This window comes from Palaemon carinicauda, chromosome 1 (genome assembly GCF_036898095.1).
Source record: "Palaemon carinicauda isolate YSFRI2023 chromosome 1, ASM3689809v2, whole genome shotgun sequence".
Taxonomy (NCBI): Eukaryota; Metazoa; Arthropoda; class Malacostraca; order Decapoda; family Palaemonidae; genus Palaemon; species Palaemon carinicauda.
In genome coordinates, this window is record NC_090725.1 from 43392207 (window position 1) to 43411833 (window position 19627).

At 38.2% G+C, this 19627-nt stretch overlaps 1 protein-coding gene across 1 annotated transcript in view; it reads right to left on the bottom strand.

The window, feature by feature from the left end:
• Positions 1-5807: 5807 nt before the first annotated feature.
• The window catches only part of LOC137641953 (uncharacterized), a 16809-nt gene continuing 2989 nt past the window's right edge, over positions 5808-19627 (bottom strand). Inside the window, exons 2-7 of the mRNA XM_068374525.1 lie at positions 19154-19627; positions 18422-18611; positions 10207-10318; positions 8499-8640; positions 7851-7987; positions 5808-6145 (exon numbers count right to left, since the gene is read on the bottom strand). The exon at positions 19154-19627 is cut by the window's right edge and continues 1164 nt beyond it. Of these exons, the coding sequence (XP_068230626.1) occupies positions 5969-6145; positions 7851-7987; positions 8499-8640; positions 10207-10318; positions 18422-18611; positions 19154-19627 (1232 nt within the window). The 3' untranslated portion in view covers positions 5808-5968. The remainder of the gene's footprint in view (positions 6146-7850; positions 7988-8498; positions 8641-10206; positions 10319-18421; positions 18612-19153) is intronic.

The following is a 19627-nucleotide window of genomic DNA, read 5'->3' on the forward strand; positions in this document are numbered from 1 at the left end:
CACCTGCTTGAGTACTGCACCAATAGCGACGTCGCTGGCATCGGTGGAGAGAAGGAGAGGGGCGTGTGGGATAGGAGAAGTGAGAGCCGTAGCTGTTGATAGGGCCTTCTTTGCATTGCAGAAGGCTGCTTCTTGAAGGGGACCCCACTTCAGGTCCTTTGGCTTGCCCTTGAGGGAGGCGTAGAGGGGAGCAAGAGTGGCGGAAATGGCTGGCAGAAAACGGTGATAATAGTTAATCATGCCCAAGAATTCCTGCAGAGCTTTGACGGTCGAGGGCGTGGGGAAATTCTGAACGGCTGCTACCTTCTCAGAGAGGGGATGGACTCCTTCAGGAGTGATGCGGTGCCCTAAGAACGACACTTCGTTGGTGCCAAAGGTACACTTGTCGTACCGGACTACAAGGCCGTTTTGTTGCAGGCGGTCGAGCACGATGCGCAGGTGACGGAGGTGTTCCTCTTTTGAGGAGGAGAACACAAGTATGTCGTCCACATATCATACACAGAAAGGGAGGTCCCCTAGGATGCCATCCATGAGACGTTGAAACGTTGCCCCAGCATTACGAAGGCCAAAACAGGAGTAATTGAAGGTGTATGTGCCAAACGGAGTGGTGATGGCGGTCTTGGGGATGTCTTCTGGGTTCATAGGCACCTGATAATACCCCTTCAGGAGGTCGAGCGTAGAGAAAACCTTCGCTTTGTGCAGGTAGGAGGTTACCTCGGCAATGTTTGGGAGGGGGTAGTGATCCGGTTCTGTTTGCATGTTCAGGCGCCTGTAATCCCCGCACGGATGGAGGGAGCCGTCTTTCTTCAGAACGATGTGTAAGGGTGACGACCATGGGCTGGAGGCCTTTTGGCAAAGGCCCATTTTCTCCATTTCGGCGAACGTCTGTTTGGCGGCTGCCAATCGTTCCGGTGCCAGACGTCTGAATTTTGCGAAGACTGGGGGTCCCGTCGTCTTGATATGGTGATGTATACCGTGCTTGGCAGGAACCGTGGGCGTTTGGCGAAGTTCTGGACGGAAAACTTCCAGGTACGACGTGAGGAGGTAGGCGTAGGCATCCGTGGGTGCGCTGATGTGGAGAGTGAGGTTAGAGGGGGCGGGTTGAAGAGGTGTCGACAAGTACGAGTCTGCGTTGACCAATCGTTGGTGGGCGACATCGACCAGAAGGTTGAAATGAGAGAGGAAATCCGCACCGAGGATTGGCATTGTGACGTCAGCAACGAGAAACTTCCAATTGAATTTACCGTTTCCGAACGATAATGTGAGGTTCTCGTAACCGTAGGTGGGTATCGCAGATCCGTTGGCAGCTACCAAGCGGACGTCGGCAGATGTAGACAGACTACGTTGTGTCTTGAAGAGTTTCCTTGGCAAAAGAGAACGACAAGCACCCGTGTCTACCAAAAATCGCACGCCTGTTCCTGCATCCTGTAAAAAGAAAAGATTAGAAACATGGGAGGCCACCGCCACAAGCGATGGCCTACTTACACGTTTTTTGGCCACTGACAATCTTTGGCACATTTCTTCGCGGTTGCCCCGAATCTGAAGTGGTAGTAGCAAAACTGCGGCGGATGGGAGGTAGTAAGTGGCTGTAGAAGTCGTTCGTTGGGGCGCGAGCGATTGGTGGGTGGTGGGCGGCTTTGTCGCCGCTTCGGCACGTCACGGGGTAGGCGTGTATGTCCTACGGCATTCATGTCAGCTTCGGTTGACGTTGAATAGGCATCCTCGTCGTCAGGGGTGGAGGCGTTGATGGAGGTCTTGAAGTGGCTGTCCATAAGGGCGTCGGCTTTGGTCATCAAGTCCTTTATGGGTAAACTATCGACATCGGGTATGGCAGCGCGCACAGGTTCAGGTAAACGGCGTATCCAAAGGGCACGGAGTAGGTTCACCTCACGAGGAGAGCCGTCTGCGTCAGGTTGAAGGCGAGCGATACTGGTCATTTCCCTGAGGGCAAGCGAAGCCCTTTGGTCCCCCAACGGTTGTTGCGAGAGCTGAAAAAGCTTTGCTATACCGGCGGCTGGCGACGGCGAGTACTGCTGCAGAAGGTATGATTTGAGGACGTCATACGCTATTGGGGTGTCTCCTCGTTCACAAAGCCAGTCGGATATTTCTGGGAAGGTGTCCTCGGGTATCGCCGCGAGAACATAATCCGCTTTGGTGGTTGAGCGAGTCACGCCCCTGATACGAAAGTGGACTTCAGCGCGTTGAAACCAAGCAAACGCTTCTCCGCTAGCGAACGGTGAAAGTTTCAATGGAGCGGCCGCAGTGCCAACTGCTGGGGTAGAGTCCGCCTCCGTCATAGTACCAACGATGGAGGGGCGAGGGAGGTGGGGGTGGAAGGCAGTGGGAGCGAGTCGACTTCCGGGGTCACCAATGTGACGGGCCGAGAGAGGAGTTGTGAACTCAAAGGCAGATTGGAAACGACTGAGTTATTTATTAAGGAACACTCTTCTTTATATACAGAACCTCAAGGCAACAGGACATGACCTGTTCGAGAGACAGACAATGTTACAGAGCAAAACGGAGACATGATCATTCAGGTTCTTTTTAGTGCGAGGGAAGAGCGCAGATACAAGCATAATATATACAAAATAATTATGTACAATTGTGTGACACACGGTTGGTACACCGCTCAACCACCAAAGCAGCTTCGATGTTACGTTGCAACGACTCCAGTTAGTTTCGACAACGTCCTTGAGCACCACTTCGAAGGGAAATATTAATGTCTCATTGGCTGAAATAGTATTCAGCAAACCATTGGTTGTCCATGAGGAGTTTTTCTTCCCTTCACCTCATCCAAGTATCCCTATTGCTTATGACATGTTGTGAGGATATTTATCCCTTTAGTCAAATTTACAACGACTCCATCAAAGCTGTATATATTGAAAGACTTACATACAAAAACACACGTCTTTGTGTGTTCCAGTGCTTATATATATATATATATATATATATATATATATATATATATATATATATATATATATATATATATATATATATATTAAGCATCAATGATTCTAGAACTTTCAGAAGTGAATCACTGATGAACATTATGGAAGATTGCGGCGTTCATCCATACCTTGAAAGAGCTTTTGAATACTCAGAATATCAAAGCCTATTATTTCTAATACGATTTCACTCCATCCGTCTAAGTCTTCTCTTCTGACAGACTTCCTCTCTTCATACATCCTATCAATCTTTTATTGATCACTCCTTCCAGTTTTATGCTGTAGTCCATTCTTTTCATCTGACCAATGAACCTCAAAGTTCTATGATGCATTCTTCCATCTGTGATAACAAATTCTTACTCTTTTCTTCATAACTGCACATTTCTCATCCAATATACTTAATCTATTCTTCTTACACAGTATATACTACACATATGTTCATTTGAAATCATTTGACATTTTTCTATTTCACTCAATATTGACTTATCACCTCCATAATGAAGGTGTGATTCAATATTCCTCTCAACCATCCCCATGTTGACTGTCACTGGTAATCAATGATTCTTGTTAATCTCTCATACACATACTGCTTCCTTTCATGCTTCTCACATTTTGTAACTTACTTCTCTCATTATATCAAAATCCATCTTATCTATTGAAAAATCCTAAACGATGCACAGTCTCCTATCATCCAAATTAACATTCATTACTCGGTCTTACCTTGTTTCAATTCACTCTTATATCCTTATTCATACTCAGTTCGAATTTGTCCCCAACTTTTACCTTTTTCTTATATTTTCAAGCTGCCTTGCCAGCTTTTGCATTTTTTTCCACTTTCTTTTTAACATGTTTTTCAAAATATCGATAATTCAAAATCTCATTCACAATTCATCTTCTCCTTCAATGATGAACCATCTTGCACTGTCCTTTCTCTAAGCTCTCAAGTCAATTCATTCATAAGGATGTTAAATAGTCTTTGAGAAATAGCATACTCTTGTCTCAGTTCCATTATTACAGTTGTTCTCCTGTTTACTAGTGTTTCTTTTCCATCTGCCAAATATTAATTTCTCTTTGAAACCTTTTATATGTGCTATAAATTTTCAACATTCACTATATTACATTTTTGTGGATTATATAATTCTAGTTCCCATACCATATGCCACGTTTTCCCTTTATTCAAATAATATTTCCAAGAAGTGTTTCAATGGAAGTTTTATCGTATATATCTGTTTTGAACACGCATGTTTCTACTGAATTAGTACCTCGTTAACTCTTGTCAATTTCTAAATAAGAATATCACTATACTTATTCCTTAGTATTATATTCCATTCACCATCTTAGCAAACATACAGCGGTATAGAGGCTCCTGAAGCGCAATCTTTATTGATAAATTAGTTTTCACCTATTTCAAATACTTCATAGTAATTAACTATACTAGGTCGTTTTGAACGGGGAAGAACGGCGCCGACAAGTGGAGTGCCCCACCCAAGGCTAAAATCACTGGCTACAACACTAGATCTCACTGCATAGACTCTACAATGTTTACATTGCTTCTAAAACTCTAACATATGGTTACATCTACTTTTGGTTCACCCTTATGATAGTATAATATATCTTTTGTCGTTGCTCTTCTCACTTCTTATTCTTTTAAATAATCTGCACTTGTTCGTAGTCTTGTAAAACCTTTTTCATTGACCTGTTATTTACTGAAAATTGTAGTTAAACCCCCTATCTCTATTACCATAGATCCTAGGACTCCATAGCCACTTACAATTTGATATATCTCTCTTTTGCTTTGTATTATAATTTCTTAAAAAAATATTCCTTCTTGTTTTAAAAAAATGATAGACAAATATTCTAATTCTTTAGAAGTTATATTCTTTTTACTCATGTCCTTTTTGCTACATTGACCTACGCACTCATTACAAGAGTCTTACTCCTGCTATACTCAATTGTTACTAAAGCAATCTTTGAACTCACACGTTTGTTCCTTTTTAACTGTTTTTAAATACTACCATTATCTAAATATTTATCTTTCAGTGACTGCAGAGACGGCCGTACGTTATCTTTCAAATTTCTAGACACACTCCCCTTTTATTTTTTGTTTTATGTAAGTTTCTCTTCTTGAACAAATGGATTTATCATATGCAATACTTCCACACACATAAGAAACTTCAGAAGCTGTTTCAACACATCTTTTTGGTTTGGTAATAATTACAAGGGTAAAAAATACGCGGTAAAAACGGTGAAAGTCCTGGAATAAGTGTTGCCGTTTTGAAAACAGATATATTGACGTAAAGTAGTGATTTTACGGCCACTAGCCCATAAAAGATAATAACAAAGTACGGTAAATTACGGTCACCTGTATTTTACTGAAATATAGCTGAAAACAGTATATTTTAACGGAGAATTTCCGATCAAAATTACGGTTTCTTAACGGTGTGTGGAACTGTAAAACTCACACCTTTTGTAATGATGTTAAGTATTCCTGAAGAGATTTTGAATGTCTAATGTCCTTTGATGAAGAAAAAAGTTTTTTAATTTGATAAATTCTATGTAAATAGAATCCTTCGAATGAAATTAGAATCTTGCGAAATAATATCACAAACACATTTAGCACTAACTCTGAAGTGAACTTATTTATTTATTTATTTAGATATTTTTTTTTAAGATATATTTCACACACTGGTTATCTGCGTTTCCTATACGAAATAACAAAAGTTGGAAGATGATTAGAAAATCCAAACCAAGAAGCAGCTACGAGGACTCTAAAAGAGAGAACCTCTGGGACTTAGAAAGATTTAAATATGAAAAGTTTCAAATGTTCTTGAAACTCTAAGTGATAAATAAATCTAGAAATGTGGGATGCAGATTTATAATTTCAAATACAGTGTTCAAGAATACACTGGAGCATTTAGAATAATTGCTATGACTTCTATGAAAAAAACCCTTAATAAATCAGTTATCAAATCTAGGAGCCAATCTTGACATCATAGAAAATTGAGTCCATCCTTCCATATTCAGCAAGATGCAGATCCAGTTTTCTCATCAATCCAAGAGCGATAAGGCGGCACTCTTGTGAAAACAGAAGGAATGGTTGCAGTGGCACATCCGAAACCACTTACGTAACTCGAAATTCCAAACACGACCCAACGATCGTTACAGAGTTTGGCTGCAAGAGGACCACCACTATCCCCCTGGAAATTCAAAACGAAGTACTGGAAATTATCCGGAAAACATTCAATTAAAGGACTAAATTTGTTCATCTTGATCATTGAGTATATGAATAAATTATAATTGCATCATATGAATTACCGGGAAAACATGCTATAAAAAAAATCACATTTTGTTTAATAACGTTCCTAACATTTTATGCAAAATTACAAATTTTCAACTTTATCATTGATGATATGAATAAATTCTAATTGATTCTTATGTCCACAATATTCTCAAGATTCTTTTCTCTAATTCAAAGAAAAAAATATTTACATGAAAAATTTAGATAATATATCTCCCAAAAGTAATTTTCACAAAATGTGCTGTATAATATGACACCCATACGATGTTTTTTTTTTATACGTGTTGCGCTAGGTCAAAAATTTGTGGATGGCCTTCTTGCTGGGGAGTTGATGACATATATGACCTTTGATAGTATTATAATTCAATTTCTGATGCAACATGAAATACTTTGTTATATTATGTAGACATATTTGATGCTGCCATGATAATTCAGCAAGACTAGAGAAACTAAAGTAGGTTCAATAAGGAACTAGTACCTACGACGAGTAACTCTGCAAGCCTACCTTACCCTTCATTCTGTTCATTTAGCCCTTGTTTGTAAGTGCAATAGTCTTTATTAATTGTTGTACACTTCATGGGAAGCTGAAGAGATATCAGACAGCTGTACATTTTAGCATGTAACACCGTGTTTAGCAAAAGAGAAATTGTTCACAACACTGCCTGTAAAAGTCACTGAGGTTTAAATGCGTGATCATAAGCATTTTTTTATAATTTCACGAAGTTCTGTTTAAGGAAATAGTGTTATTTGCTTAACAGTACCTGGTAAAATTAGTAAAAGTGTTTTTAATCAGGTGTTTATAAGCTCAGGTGCTTTGTTATACAGCCAGAGTTGCAACGAGTTTCTCTTTTTGTTAAAGTGTAGCGGAATTAATGAAGCCAACTGTATCACACATTAACGTTACTACTGATAGCTTTGGTACTTATGTAAGTATCGGAGATTATATAGTCAATTTTAGGAATAACTTTATACCTTTGAAGTAATATTACTCTTCTTGATTGTGAACTAAATACTGAAGAGAGTATTAAGATAAACTCTGGCCCTAAACCCATTGATAGTTATACGAATATCCCTTTATATGTGATTCAGAGGCTAATAGAGGCTGACGTTCATGATTCACACGGACTAGATTTTATGCATATACCTTTTTTCCCCACATGTTATATAATAAATGCATTGATAACATATTTCGTAGAAAATATGCTATTTTCTTGTATCCTTTATCTCACATAACGTATTAAAAGACCAGGTTATGTTCGTTGTATTTAGCTCAGATAACAACCAATACTCAAAGACTTTCCGTGACCTTCACGTAAAGAAAAAAGAAAAAAAAAACTGTAACGACGATTAGTCTTAGTTCTTAGAAACAGCAAAAATAAATATTATAATAAATTTCAGAAAAAAATATGCATCGATATTCTGTATATTAGTCTTCAACGTCCATCCCTCTTATTTTGAAATGATTATATTTCAGACTATTTCAAACGAAATATTTAACTCTCCTTTCTAAGATGTATTATCTTAATTTATCATAAGAATTATGCTATTGTTTTATTGTTTTGGTCTAATCAATTGATCTGCAACAAGACTTTCTTCATACATACAAAGCATATGCCTTTATAAGGAGTAAAAGCACAAACTGCCTTCTCTCCCTCCGGTGGCAAGATGAATAATTCTTCACACAGGGTGTTATTAATTATATCCACTGCGACTTCTTGTAATATCTCGGGGGAATCTCCATCTGAAAAAAGGCTATATTACCGAGATGAAAGTAATACATGGAAAAAGAGGTGAGGTGTTTTTTTTAATTCAATCGTGGTCGCAGAATATACAAAACTTATTCAATGGATATTTTACATAGGGTAAACTATCCAGCTTTGATTAAGTCTGAAAAGTAGTATGTAATACATAATTTTGAGAAGTTATTCAGTGATACAAAAGATAAGTTAAATTTTCTGAATGAGTAAAAGATGGGTAGATGGAGATGGTTTGGGCACGCTTTTCCACTCCCCTAGAGAGATTAGTTCATCAAACTTTCAACTGGGCTCCTAAAGCCACCGGAAGAGTTGAAAGACCCTGGCCTACATGGCTGAAGACTATGAAACCTGAATTAAGAGATAAGGAATAGAGAGGTACTGATTTAAAAACTAAAAATAGAAACGACTGGTGAAATCTTTCCGAGGCCTTTTGCGTCAATAGAAGTTGGGGGTGATGATGATGATGAAGGTGAATAATTTGTTAAAAACACTTACTTGTTGAAAGTGCTCCCCACCCAGTAGCAATGGCTTTACCACCAAAAGGAATGTCAATTTCCTCGGCTATACAGATTGATTGAATAGTAGGATCTGAAAAATCGAAGTTCTCTGAAAGTTCAACCACCGCTATGTCATTTGCCTATGCAGAAAAAAAGGAGAAGGAAGAAAAAATAATAATTTCTTGTTAGTTACACTTGAATGTCTGATAATTTTCAGGCATCAGTTGGACATTGAAGAAGTTATCAATGTGAATGCAGTATTTTCAAAAGCTATTCATTATGATCATGTAAAACTTACTCCACTTCTACTTATCGTTATCAATAATTAAAAGATTTTCGCTGTATCTCTATATCATAAATAGATATATATATATATATATATATATATATATATATATATATATATATATATATATATATATACAGTATATATCTGCGTGTGTTATTGCCCATGAAGGAATAATTAAAACTTGATTGGAGTTAGTACTTTCATCCATTAGGGACATCAACAGATTCAACAATGAGAATTCATATACAAAGACATTGTATTTATACAGGAGAATGAGATCTATCAATTTCTTTATTATTCCGGAAAAGTCAGATTTGAGATATATGGATAGTACCGGATTAACGGAAACAGACAAGCGCTTATATTCAAATATCTACCTTTGGTACAGGAGATTAAAAAGGACTCAACAAAATTCCCTTGGCTGTAGTCATTAACATGACCATCCAAAAGTGTGACTTGCTCCTAAGCAGTGGGAGGGTAAGGCAATATTAAGAGAACCCCTTAAAGTCGGCCATTTTATACTGTTTTAATCTGAATGAAATACCTTTGGATGTTTGGCCGACATAGAATAAGTTACACTCTGAACAAGGAATGTTTTATACTATATTACTATCATTTCCCGAACTATTTTTAATTAACATGTTTTTTAATTTACAATTATTTTTAAATACTACCTTACTATAAAATATTTTCTTAGCCTTATTTTATAGTGTCCAGTGTTTCTGTTGGAATCAAAATTATTGAGATGAGTGATATGTAACATTCATTTCTTTTATTTCTACTTATCGGTTTCTTATATTACTCGATATTTCTCCTTGCGAAAAATACATCAATTCCAATTTTAATTTATTTCTATAGTTTCAGATTCATTGTTGACAGTAGTATTTTTAAACATAGAGAGCTAACATGATTTTTAAACATTTTTAATAATTTCTCGATATACATAAGTATTTAAAAGTAAACTTCCAATGCCATGAAAAGAACAGTACATACAAAAATGGTTCAATTGTGTTTGTTAAGCAAATTTTATAGGAACTAGGTTTATGATGCTGACTGCAAATCATAGTAAAAAAATTATAAAATTTGCTATTTAACAAATGAGGAATGGTGTGACTGTTTATAGGACAACCCAAATAATCTGAATCAAAACCAACATTGGGTTGATTGATTGGCTGATATGAGGTTTTCTGGCATTCTAACTTATAAGGTCATTGACGACGATATCGTTTATTATAAAAAGAAAAATAAATAAAATAATTTTCAATTAAAACCATAAAATCAACGATGCGTTGAGACATTATGTGAGGTTTAAGGAAATTAAGAACGAAATAAAAGACTTGTATTGAGATGGTTCTGAAAAATAAGACCTGTGCATATGGAAACAATGTAACCGAATCTTAAAGAACTTCATACTTACAAAAGAAGCCTCATTATAATTTTCATGAGCAAAAAATCTGGAGGCCATGACTGATTTGGCTTGACGGTCATCTATGTGTCCATAAAAAACCTCTATGGTATCAGCTAATAACCTGCGATTAGATGAAATAGGATGATAAATTAAAATTTTAATGACTCAGGAAGTTTAGAAAGGTTAGGAATTTACCTTAAATACATTAGGCAAATGACTAACCATTATTTTTTTTCTATTTCTTCTCCTTTTCTCCTGTAACAGTATGGAAAAAAATTCATGAGCTGATGAAAGGACGAATAATTTGACTTTAGAATAAGAATTAAGCTTCCTGTCATTATGGTGTATTATATCAAAGCAAAGAATTTCACCCTTTTGTGATAGACTCCATGAAGATTTGATTATATTAGTGAAATATAGATTTCCTGACATTTAGATATTATCTGAGATATTAGAAATATTGAGTTCAGGTAACATACTATTAATATTATATGAGAATAAAAAGAAGGTTTATTGTGAATGATCCTTGGAAGGTCTTATTTCGATCTAACCATCGAGAATCCAGTAGATGGAAAACTCTTGTAATTAGTTTACCAAAAAAAATGTATATCATTAATCATATAATCAATTTTGGGATAGTTGTTGCCTATTTCATTTGTTCACACTTATATCGGTTGCTACACTTTATGGGTTTCTGTTGGAAGAAGATGCCTTGGTAAGAACCGTTACTGAGCGTCCTGCTCTTGCAGTGATATTCTAGACACAAAAAACACGACATTCCTTGGACCGCTTCAAAACATGAGGTCGAAGAAATTTTTTCTTAATTCCAGGAACGACGGGAATTTATCTTGAAAACAGATACCAAACACTAATAAGGAATATTATACTCTTTCATTTCAGATGATTCAAATGTTTTTATATTTTTTATTTTTTTTTTTGTAAATAAGATATAACCCAAGCATTTAATAGGTTTGTAGAAACACACCTGATTGTAATCGCATAAGATTTAGAGATAAATAATGCCATCTACATTCTACTTGTAAAGAGTGACTTCGTGTGAGTTATTTTTGAAAATAAAGCAGGTAATTCCTGCCAGCTTTTGTGTCCAAACTATGACAAGAAAATAGATGATCGCTGAGTGACTTAATTCTTTAGACAAAATCCCAGCCTATGCCTACATCGAATACTTCCTTTTGTAATACTCAATCTGCAGGGCTTTATTCTTTATGGGTGAAACTAACTTTAAGTCAAAGCCGAGCCAGACACCACAGTTTCATATGAAACTCTGAAGTTCATCTCTCAGTATGCCTGCAGCTCTCAGAACAAGAAAATTTCTGGACAACGTTGGAATGACAATAGGAAATCAGTAGTCCGCACACATATACAAGAAACTCCAATGACTAGCAACAATACCCACCAAGGATTCCAACAAGACACGATGAGTTACAATGTAGAATATCTGTGTCAATTATCAACTCTTCCACCATGCTCATCAAGAATTTTTACAAATAATAAATGAGGTTTGCATGGCCTACACATCGGTAGTGCTTACTTAAATACCGGCAGTTTGGATGCCATACACTTTCAACTTCTAAGAGAGCTAGATTTTGCCACCATTCCCGTACAATATTCAAGGCACTACAAGTGCTTTATCAAGAAACCGCCGCACCAGAGACTACAGACCAACAAACCAAATGGTTGTTGTTTCTTCCATTAGAGATCTATCTGAGAGTTGGAATCGAGAGTGTGAGAGAGGGGGCATGGTGTCAAAAAAATATTCAGCAGGCCAACCTACTAACTATCAGCAACGGCCAGACTGGTTGCATCATATTGGGAAAACGAGTCTGTCTTTGGCTATCTTTCTTTCAGGCAATGGAAAAAAGAGAATACTAAATGTTTCTACATCACCGATGAAATGTAATTCCTCATCAATACAGATGAATGTAAGTTTTTTTATCCCATTCATTTTGGATGAATAATTGAATTGAGAACCCAACACCCTTCATGTGTCTACCAAAATTGGTACCTCTCTAAAGATACATGGACATCGAAATACACAAGTAGCATTCTCTGGCAAATCATAGGGTTGAGCATTCATCACTACAGACATTACTTTCACAATATTTAGAGAGACCTTCCCACTAAAACAAATCATGCCAAGGGCAGCAACAATCACCACTCTAGGAGCAAGTACCTCTTGCCTCGATCTGGAATTTCCCAGAGTATACAATGTGACCTTATGTGGCCTATGAAACCTATTTTATCCACATGGGTACCAGCACATCGCTGCCCTGCTGAGAGTACCAGCAAATAGAAGAAGATAAGTAATCCTTATATAGCATTGCAGACATAACTAAGGAGCTTGAAAGGACAATAATATAATATAAAAAAAAAAACTTGTGAAGTAACAATAAATTCCTCCATCTAGAAAAAACATGTACCTCAGCCAAAATATCCAACTCCCCCAAAAAACTAGAACGTACAAAATGTGTTCATCAATAAATTCGTACTAATCCCCCTATCACATGCATGTTCAGGACCCCATTGCTTATAATTTTGAAAACAGAAATGCTTTGATATGTTAGTTAAAGGCAGAACTAGTTGGGTATCGATAACAGGTTCAAGCTATCATATATCAAAGAAAACGCATTAGTCACTTGAATCTCTTCTTTAGCATGGGAGAAGTAATGTTGGAACCATTATCCAGCATCTCACACGACCTCATCAGAATTTTATGAAAACGGACTAACACTAAACACAAGACATTACGGTAGATATTTTTGTTTTCACCAGTATGATCGTCTGCAGAGGCACCAGTTAAGTATTAACTGATAATCGTAGTGAATGTAACTGACTCTACTTCCAGAAACAGCAAAATTTTATAACAACAGTTTACAGGAAAAAATATCACAAATATTCATACAGATTGTTACAGGTACATGATAGCAGAAACCAGTTATAAGTGCCAGGGGAAAGTGGTAACGATAATATACAAAAACACGAAAATACTGTTACAGTGTACGAGCGTGTGATATGTGTGCGGTGCATGGCTTCCCCCTCCTAAAAAAGACATTTATGTGAAATTGGGTAGTCTGCTCTTGAGAGACGTACTGTAGGAAGGTCATCTGGCATGAGACATGAAGGATTTAGGTGATCAATGGAAACCCAGCCTTTTTTGCCATGCATGTTCAGGAGGAATGCTTTCATTGTACAACGGATCACAGGAAATGGGCCTGTGTAAGGTGTATGGGTCATTAATGGTGGCATGCTAGTGTCGTTGTGCAGAAAAACAAGCATTGTCGAGTAGAAATCTGTCAGTAGGTGTTGCTTAGCTGTGGGCTTGAAGTCAGGCGGCATAGAGTAAATTTTCCCACAATATGACGTAGTTGTTGGAAATTGTTGTATGATGTTGCAAATAGAAAAAAATCGGAAGGGATGACCAATGGGTCGCCATACAACATTTCAGCTGTTCAGAAATCCTGGGTATCCTTAAGAGTGGTCCTTAATCCCAGGAGGACCCAAGGAAGCTGGATAAACGAGTTGGAGTCCTTGAAGTGGGACATCAAGGCTGCTTAGATGGTACTGTGAAAAAGTTCAACCATACCTTGGGTACAGGGTTGTATGCGGTTGTTTCATAAAGTGTGATAGCAAGAAGAATCACCAATGATATCCATAATTACGAGTTGAAAGTGGTACCCCTGTTGGAAATAATATGCTCTGGGATACCAAATTTGGCTATCCATCCTGAGAGTGAGGCATATGTACAGAGATTGATATTTCAGTTTGTATGGGAATGGATTCTGGCCAACAAGTGGACCAGTTGATGACAGCAAAAGTTAACAATGTCCTTGTGATGTGGGTAGGGACCTATATCAACATAAATGAGGGAAAATCTCCACTGAGATTGGGGAAAGGTGCCCACTCTGAATCCGTGTGTCGATGTACTTTTGGACACGGGTGGTTTCACAATTCTTGGCATGTTTAGTCATGCCATGCCAAATGAACTTTGTCTCCAGCAGCTGCGTAGTAGAACGATGCAAGAAATGGGAAATACAATGAATGAAATCAAACACCTGCCAGGGAATGGGAGAATGAATCACCGCTCTAGGTCTACCAGTACTTGCGTCACAGAGGAGGTTGGCATTGGAGTCATCGAGTGGGATGTCTTTCCAACAGAAAAATGTGCAGGATGTCCTATATGCTTGGTAATTTGTATCTTTTCATTGGGCTGCAGCCAAGGCGTTCTAATCTAATCTCAGGTGGATGGCGGCCAGTGTGTTTCCTGACAGGGCATCGGCCATAAAATTAATTTTTCAAGGGATGTGCTGAAGGCTGCAATTGTATTCAGGCAAGGCGGGAATATGTCAGTGTTGACGGATGAAATAGGGGTCGGACTATCAAGTGAAGGCATGCACCAGAGGCATGTGGTCCGTGTGAATGATTAAGGACCTACCTTCCAAGAAGTGGCGAAAGTGATGAATAAAGAGGTGCACCGCCAGGAATTCATGGACAAAGGCAGAGTAGCCAGATTCCGACTTTGACAGTTTCCTATTGAAGAAGGCCAATGATATGGGAGAAGCCTTTGACCACCTGCACCAGGACTGCCAAATAGCGACATTTCTGGTATCTAAGAGAGAAGAAGTGGTGCATATGGCATGGGAAAAGTGAGAGCAGGATCGATTGATTGGGCATTCTTTACGTTGTAGGAGGACTCTTCTTGAAGGGGACTCCACTTCAGTTCTTTGGAGTTGCTCTTGAGGGAGGCATAGAGGGGGGCAGGAGTGGTGACGATGGTTGGCAGGAAACGGTGATAATAGTTGATTTAGCCAAAGAATTCTTGCAGTGCTTTGGTGGTCGATTGCGTGGGGAAATTCTGAACGGCTGCTACCTTCTCAGGGAGGGGGTGTACTCCTACAGGAGGGAGGCAGTGACATAAGAATGATATTTTGTTGGCACTAAATGTACCCTTGTCGCACCTGATTATAAGACTGTTCTGTTGCAGGCTACCTACAACGATACGAGGATGACGTAGGTGTTCCTCTTTGGAGGAAGAGAACACAAGTGTGTCGTCCACGTAACATATACAGAGAGAGGGGGGGGGGGGGGCGTCCATTAGATGTTGAAAATGGGCCACAGCGTTACAAAGACCAAAACATGAGTAATTGAAGGTGCATACTTTGGAGGAGGTGGTGATGTGGGATTTGGGGATGTCTTCTGTGGCACCTGATATTACCCCTTAAGGAGTTCGTGCGTGGAGAAAATTTTCGCTTTGTGCAAGTAGGAGGTCATGTCGGCCATATATGATAGAGGTAGTGATCTGGTTCTAACTGTACGTTCATGCACCTATAATCCCCACACCGATGAAGAGAACCATCTTTCTTCAGGACGATGTGCAAGGGTGACGACTATGGGCATGAGGTCTTTTGGCAAAGACCCTTTCCTTCCATTTCGTTAAACGTTTACTTATCGGCTGCCAAACGATCAAATGCCATATGTGTGTATCTGGCAAACACTGGGGGCTCCGTCATCTTTATATGGCAATGAATAGTATGTTTCGCGGGAAATGTAGGTGTTTGACAAAATTCTGGAGGGAAAATTTCTGGGTACTGTGTCAGGAGGTGGGGGCAGACATTCGTTGGTGCTCTCATTTGGAGAGGGAGGTCGGAGGGGGAGGATTTGAGAAACGTCGAGAAGTATGAATCCGCGTTGACTAACTGTCAGTGAGCTACACCAACCAGGAGGATGAAGTGTGATTGGAAGTCGGCATCGAAGATTTCCAATATGATGTCAGCAACAAGAACCTTACAAATGTATTTGGTGTTTTCATATTATAATGTGAGGGTTACATAACCATAGGTGGGTTTTGCATTGGCACCCACCAGGGAGATATCGGCAGACCCAGACAGACTACGTTGAGCCCTGTACGTTGTGTCCTTCAGAGAGGCCTTGGCAGAAGTGGACAGGAAGCGCCCGTGTTTACCAAAAATTGCTCACCCTTACCTGCGTCATATATATAAGAAAAAAAAATAGTGACAGAGGAGGCCACTGCCATAAGGGATGGCATACTCATACGGTTTTCAGCCACTGACAACTATTTGTACATTTCTTCCCAGCAGCTTTGAATAGGGAGTAGTTGCATAACTGCAGTTGATGGGCATCAGGAAGAGGCTGGAGGGGTCATTGGTTGGGCGTAAGCGAGGTGTTGTATATGTGGGTGTATGTAGCTTTGTTGCTAGCCTACAAGTCATGGGGTGGGCGTCTGTGTCTTATCGCATTCATGTCGGCTTCCATGGATGTTGAATAGGGGTTCCCCTCGTCAAGAGTGGAGGTGTGGAAGTTGTTTAACTGGCTGTCCATAAGGCTTCGAATTTGGTCACCAGGTCCATCATGCGCAAAATATCAATATTGAGGATAGCAGCACGTACAGTTTCGGTTAGGCGCCTTACCCAAAGGTTACAAAGTATATTCATTTCATGTGGAGAGCCATATGTTGCAGGTTGTGATCGAGCTATACTGGTCATTTCCTTGAGGGTGAGCAAAGCCTTTTGGTCCTCCAACGGTTTATGAGAAAACCGCTATGTGGCAAACTGGCGATGGCGAAGACTGTTCCAGGAGATATGATTAGTGGTCGTCTTACATTATAGGTGTGTCTCATTGCTCACACATCCAATTGTATATTACCGGGAAAGTGTCCTTGGAGATCACCGTAAGGACTTAATCTGCTTTGGTACTTAGCTGAGTCACACCCTTGATGCAAAACTTGGCTTCAGTATACTTGAACCTGTGCACGAATGAGTGATATGCATGCGGTACAACAGCACTTAATGTTTAAAACAGAAACTAACCCCTAATGATGAATATTGTAAACTTTCAATTCAGATCATTCAAATGGTTTTGCTACTGTATATAAAATATATTCCAAGTCCTGTATCTTATTAAGATAAACATCTCCTACGTTTCCGTTTGAAAGTGGTGTCTGTATATCAGATTACTGTGTAAATACACAAGCTAATCCCAGCTAATGTTTATGTCCAAACCATGACCAGCAAGCTTTAATCCCTAAGATTCCACAGGAGGGAGTTGTTACCTACATTGATAAGTTGAAGGAATTCTAAGCGATGATTTTCTATTTCCGCCTCTAAAGACCATGCTAGAGTGTCCAAAGAATCCGAACATAAACTCTTCCATATGGATCAACCTTCCCGACTAAATTTCGTTGGTGTGATTTTGTGTAATCTATTGCATATGAATATATTGATCATTTTTATTTCTTCATTATATCTGTTTTTTTATATTAATTAAAGTTAGAAAAGGAGTTGCCTGGTATATTGAAGATCTTTAGCAGCGCGTTTTTAGCAACTCAAAAGAACTGAACGTGTTATTAACCACATTTAAGAGGTTTTTTGAGCTAAAACTATTTTGACTGTTAGATACTAATGATTAAAGTTAATGTTTTTTTTTCGAGTTTAACAAGGAGGCATAACCATTTCCAATTTATCATATAAAATTACGAACTCAAATTTAGCAAAATATAGATACAAGATATTGTACTGCATTACTTTAATTGAAAATTAAATTAATCTCAACTGAAATAGATCATCAAACGTAATAGACTTCGTCACATAAACAACACTGGACAGCTATTTATAATTCGTTCTAAAAGAGAGAGAGAGAGAGAGAGAGAGAGAGAGAGAGAGAGAGAGAGAGAGAGAGAGAGAGAGAGAGATTAGGGGATTGACACGAATGGTATGACCTTTACCGTTTGCAAAAGCCGAAAACTCATCAATAAAAAGACAAGGCTGAACCTTTTGGATGCTGAACATCAACAATATATAATATGACAAAAGAGTGAATAAAAAATAATAAAAAAGAAACCTCACCAAATATATAACCTACTGGAATATAAGAGAAAAAGGAAAAAAAAAAAACAAAAAAACGTTTATTATCTACCCCTGAGACCCTTTTACTTAACATTCAAAAGATTGATTAGCCCATCAAACCCTTTGCAAAAATAATGCTTAAAATCTTCAGTTACCTGAACAGAATGGTATATGGTTTGGACATTATTTTAAAAGGATAAAAAGGAAAGACGTAAAAAGCTAAAATTCTCATTCGATTCTGTTACATGATAATTATAAATACTAAGATCGCATGTATTACCAATTTAGTAAAATACTAACCAAGACAAATTTATTAATAAAACAAAACAACCATCATGACTAACCCTTCATCGATAATGCAGTGTGCTGCAGTGAGGATCCATTTCTGTTTTATAATAGAGCCACCACAGGGGTAAGATCTATTTGTAAAGTTTAGCTTAAGTCTTACTTGATATGGATACTCGTTTGGTGATGCATCACTTCCATTGACAATTCTTGAGTCAGTTACGCTGATATTGGCGATACCACAATCAGCTGTTCCAGAGATAAGAAACAGATATTCATAGGTTGATAACAAACTTTAAAATAACGACGTTATCAATCCTATATTGTGTTAGGATATATTTTGTCAGGCCGATGCAAAATTCAGTGACGATGGTATAAGATGACTTTTTCAACGCGTGATAAAATATGATCTTGAAATTTTTATGTAATATTGAAACTTTTTTATCTTTAACTCTTATGCCCACTTTTCTGAGATTATTTCTTTTAGCAACTTACTCTTTATGAGCCTACTCTGCTGTTTTTTATATAGCGACGATATCAGTTACTTTTACAAACATATTTTGTCAAGATCTAATTAGTTGAACTAATACATAATTCAATAATAAAGGAAGAAGATAAACTTTTAAACTCACAAACAAAATATAATATCGAAACTTGTATGTTATTATGAAGCTGTTTTATCGTTAAAATTTATGTCAACTTTACTGAGATTATTACTTTTAAAAACTTAGGAGTCAACTAACATTTGATATTACAGGGAACAGTAATTTCAGTGAATTCATAACACTCACAGCAATAGAGTCTGGTAACATTGCATGACGAAGTTGATGATCCCATTGACGTAGTTCCTGTTGTCGTTTGGTTGGCCGAATTGGGAGTTGTAGATGTTATAGTTGTATTTATCGACATTGGATTTCTTGTTGACGATGTTGGAGATTTGGTACTCGATACTAATAAAGTAGTTGTAGTGGTTGTATATAGTTTTACTGTTGTCATGGTAACGGGAGATGTTGTTTCTGGCTTGACTGTTGTTGATGTAACGGGAGGAGTTGTATCCTGTTTGATTGCTGTTGATGTGACGGGAGGAGTTACATCCTGTTTGACTGTTGTTGATGTAACGGGAGGAGTTGCCTCCTGTTTGACTGTTGTTGATGTAACGGAAGGAGTTGTATCCTGTTTGATTGTTGTTGATGTGACGGGAGGTGTTGCTTCCTGTTTGACTGTTGTTGATGTAACGGGAGGAGTTGCATCCTGTTTGATTGTTG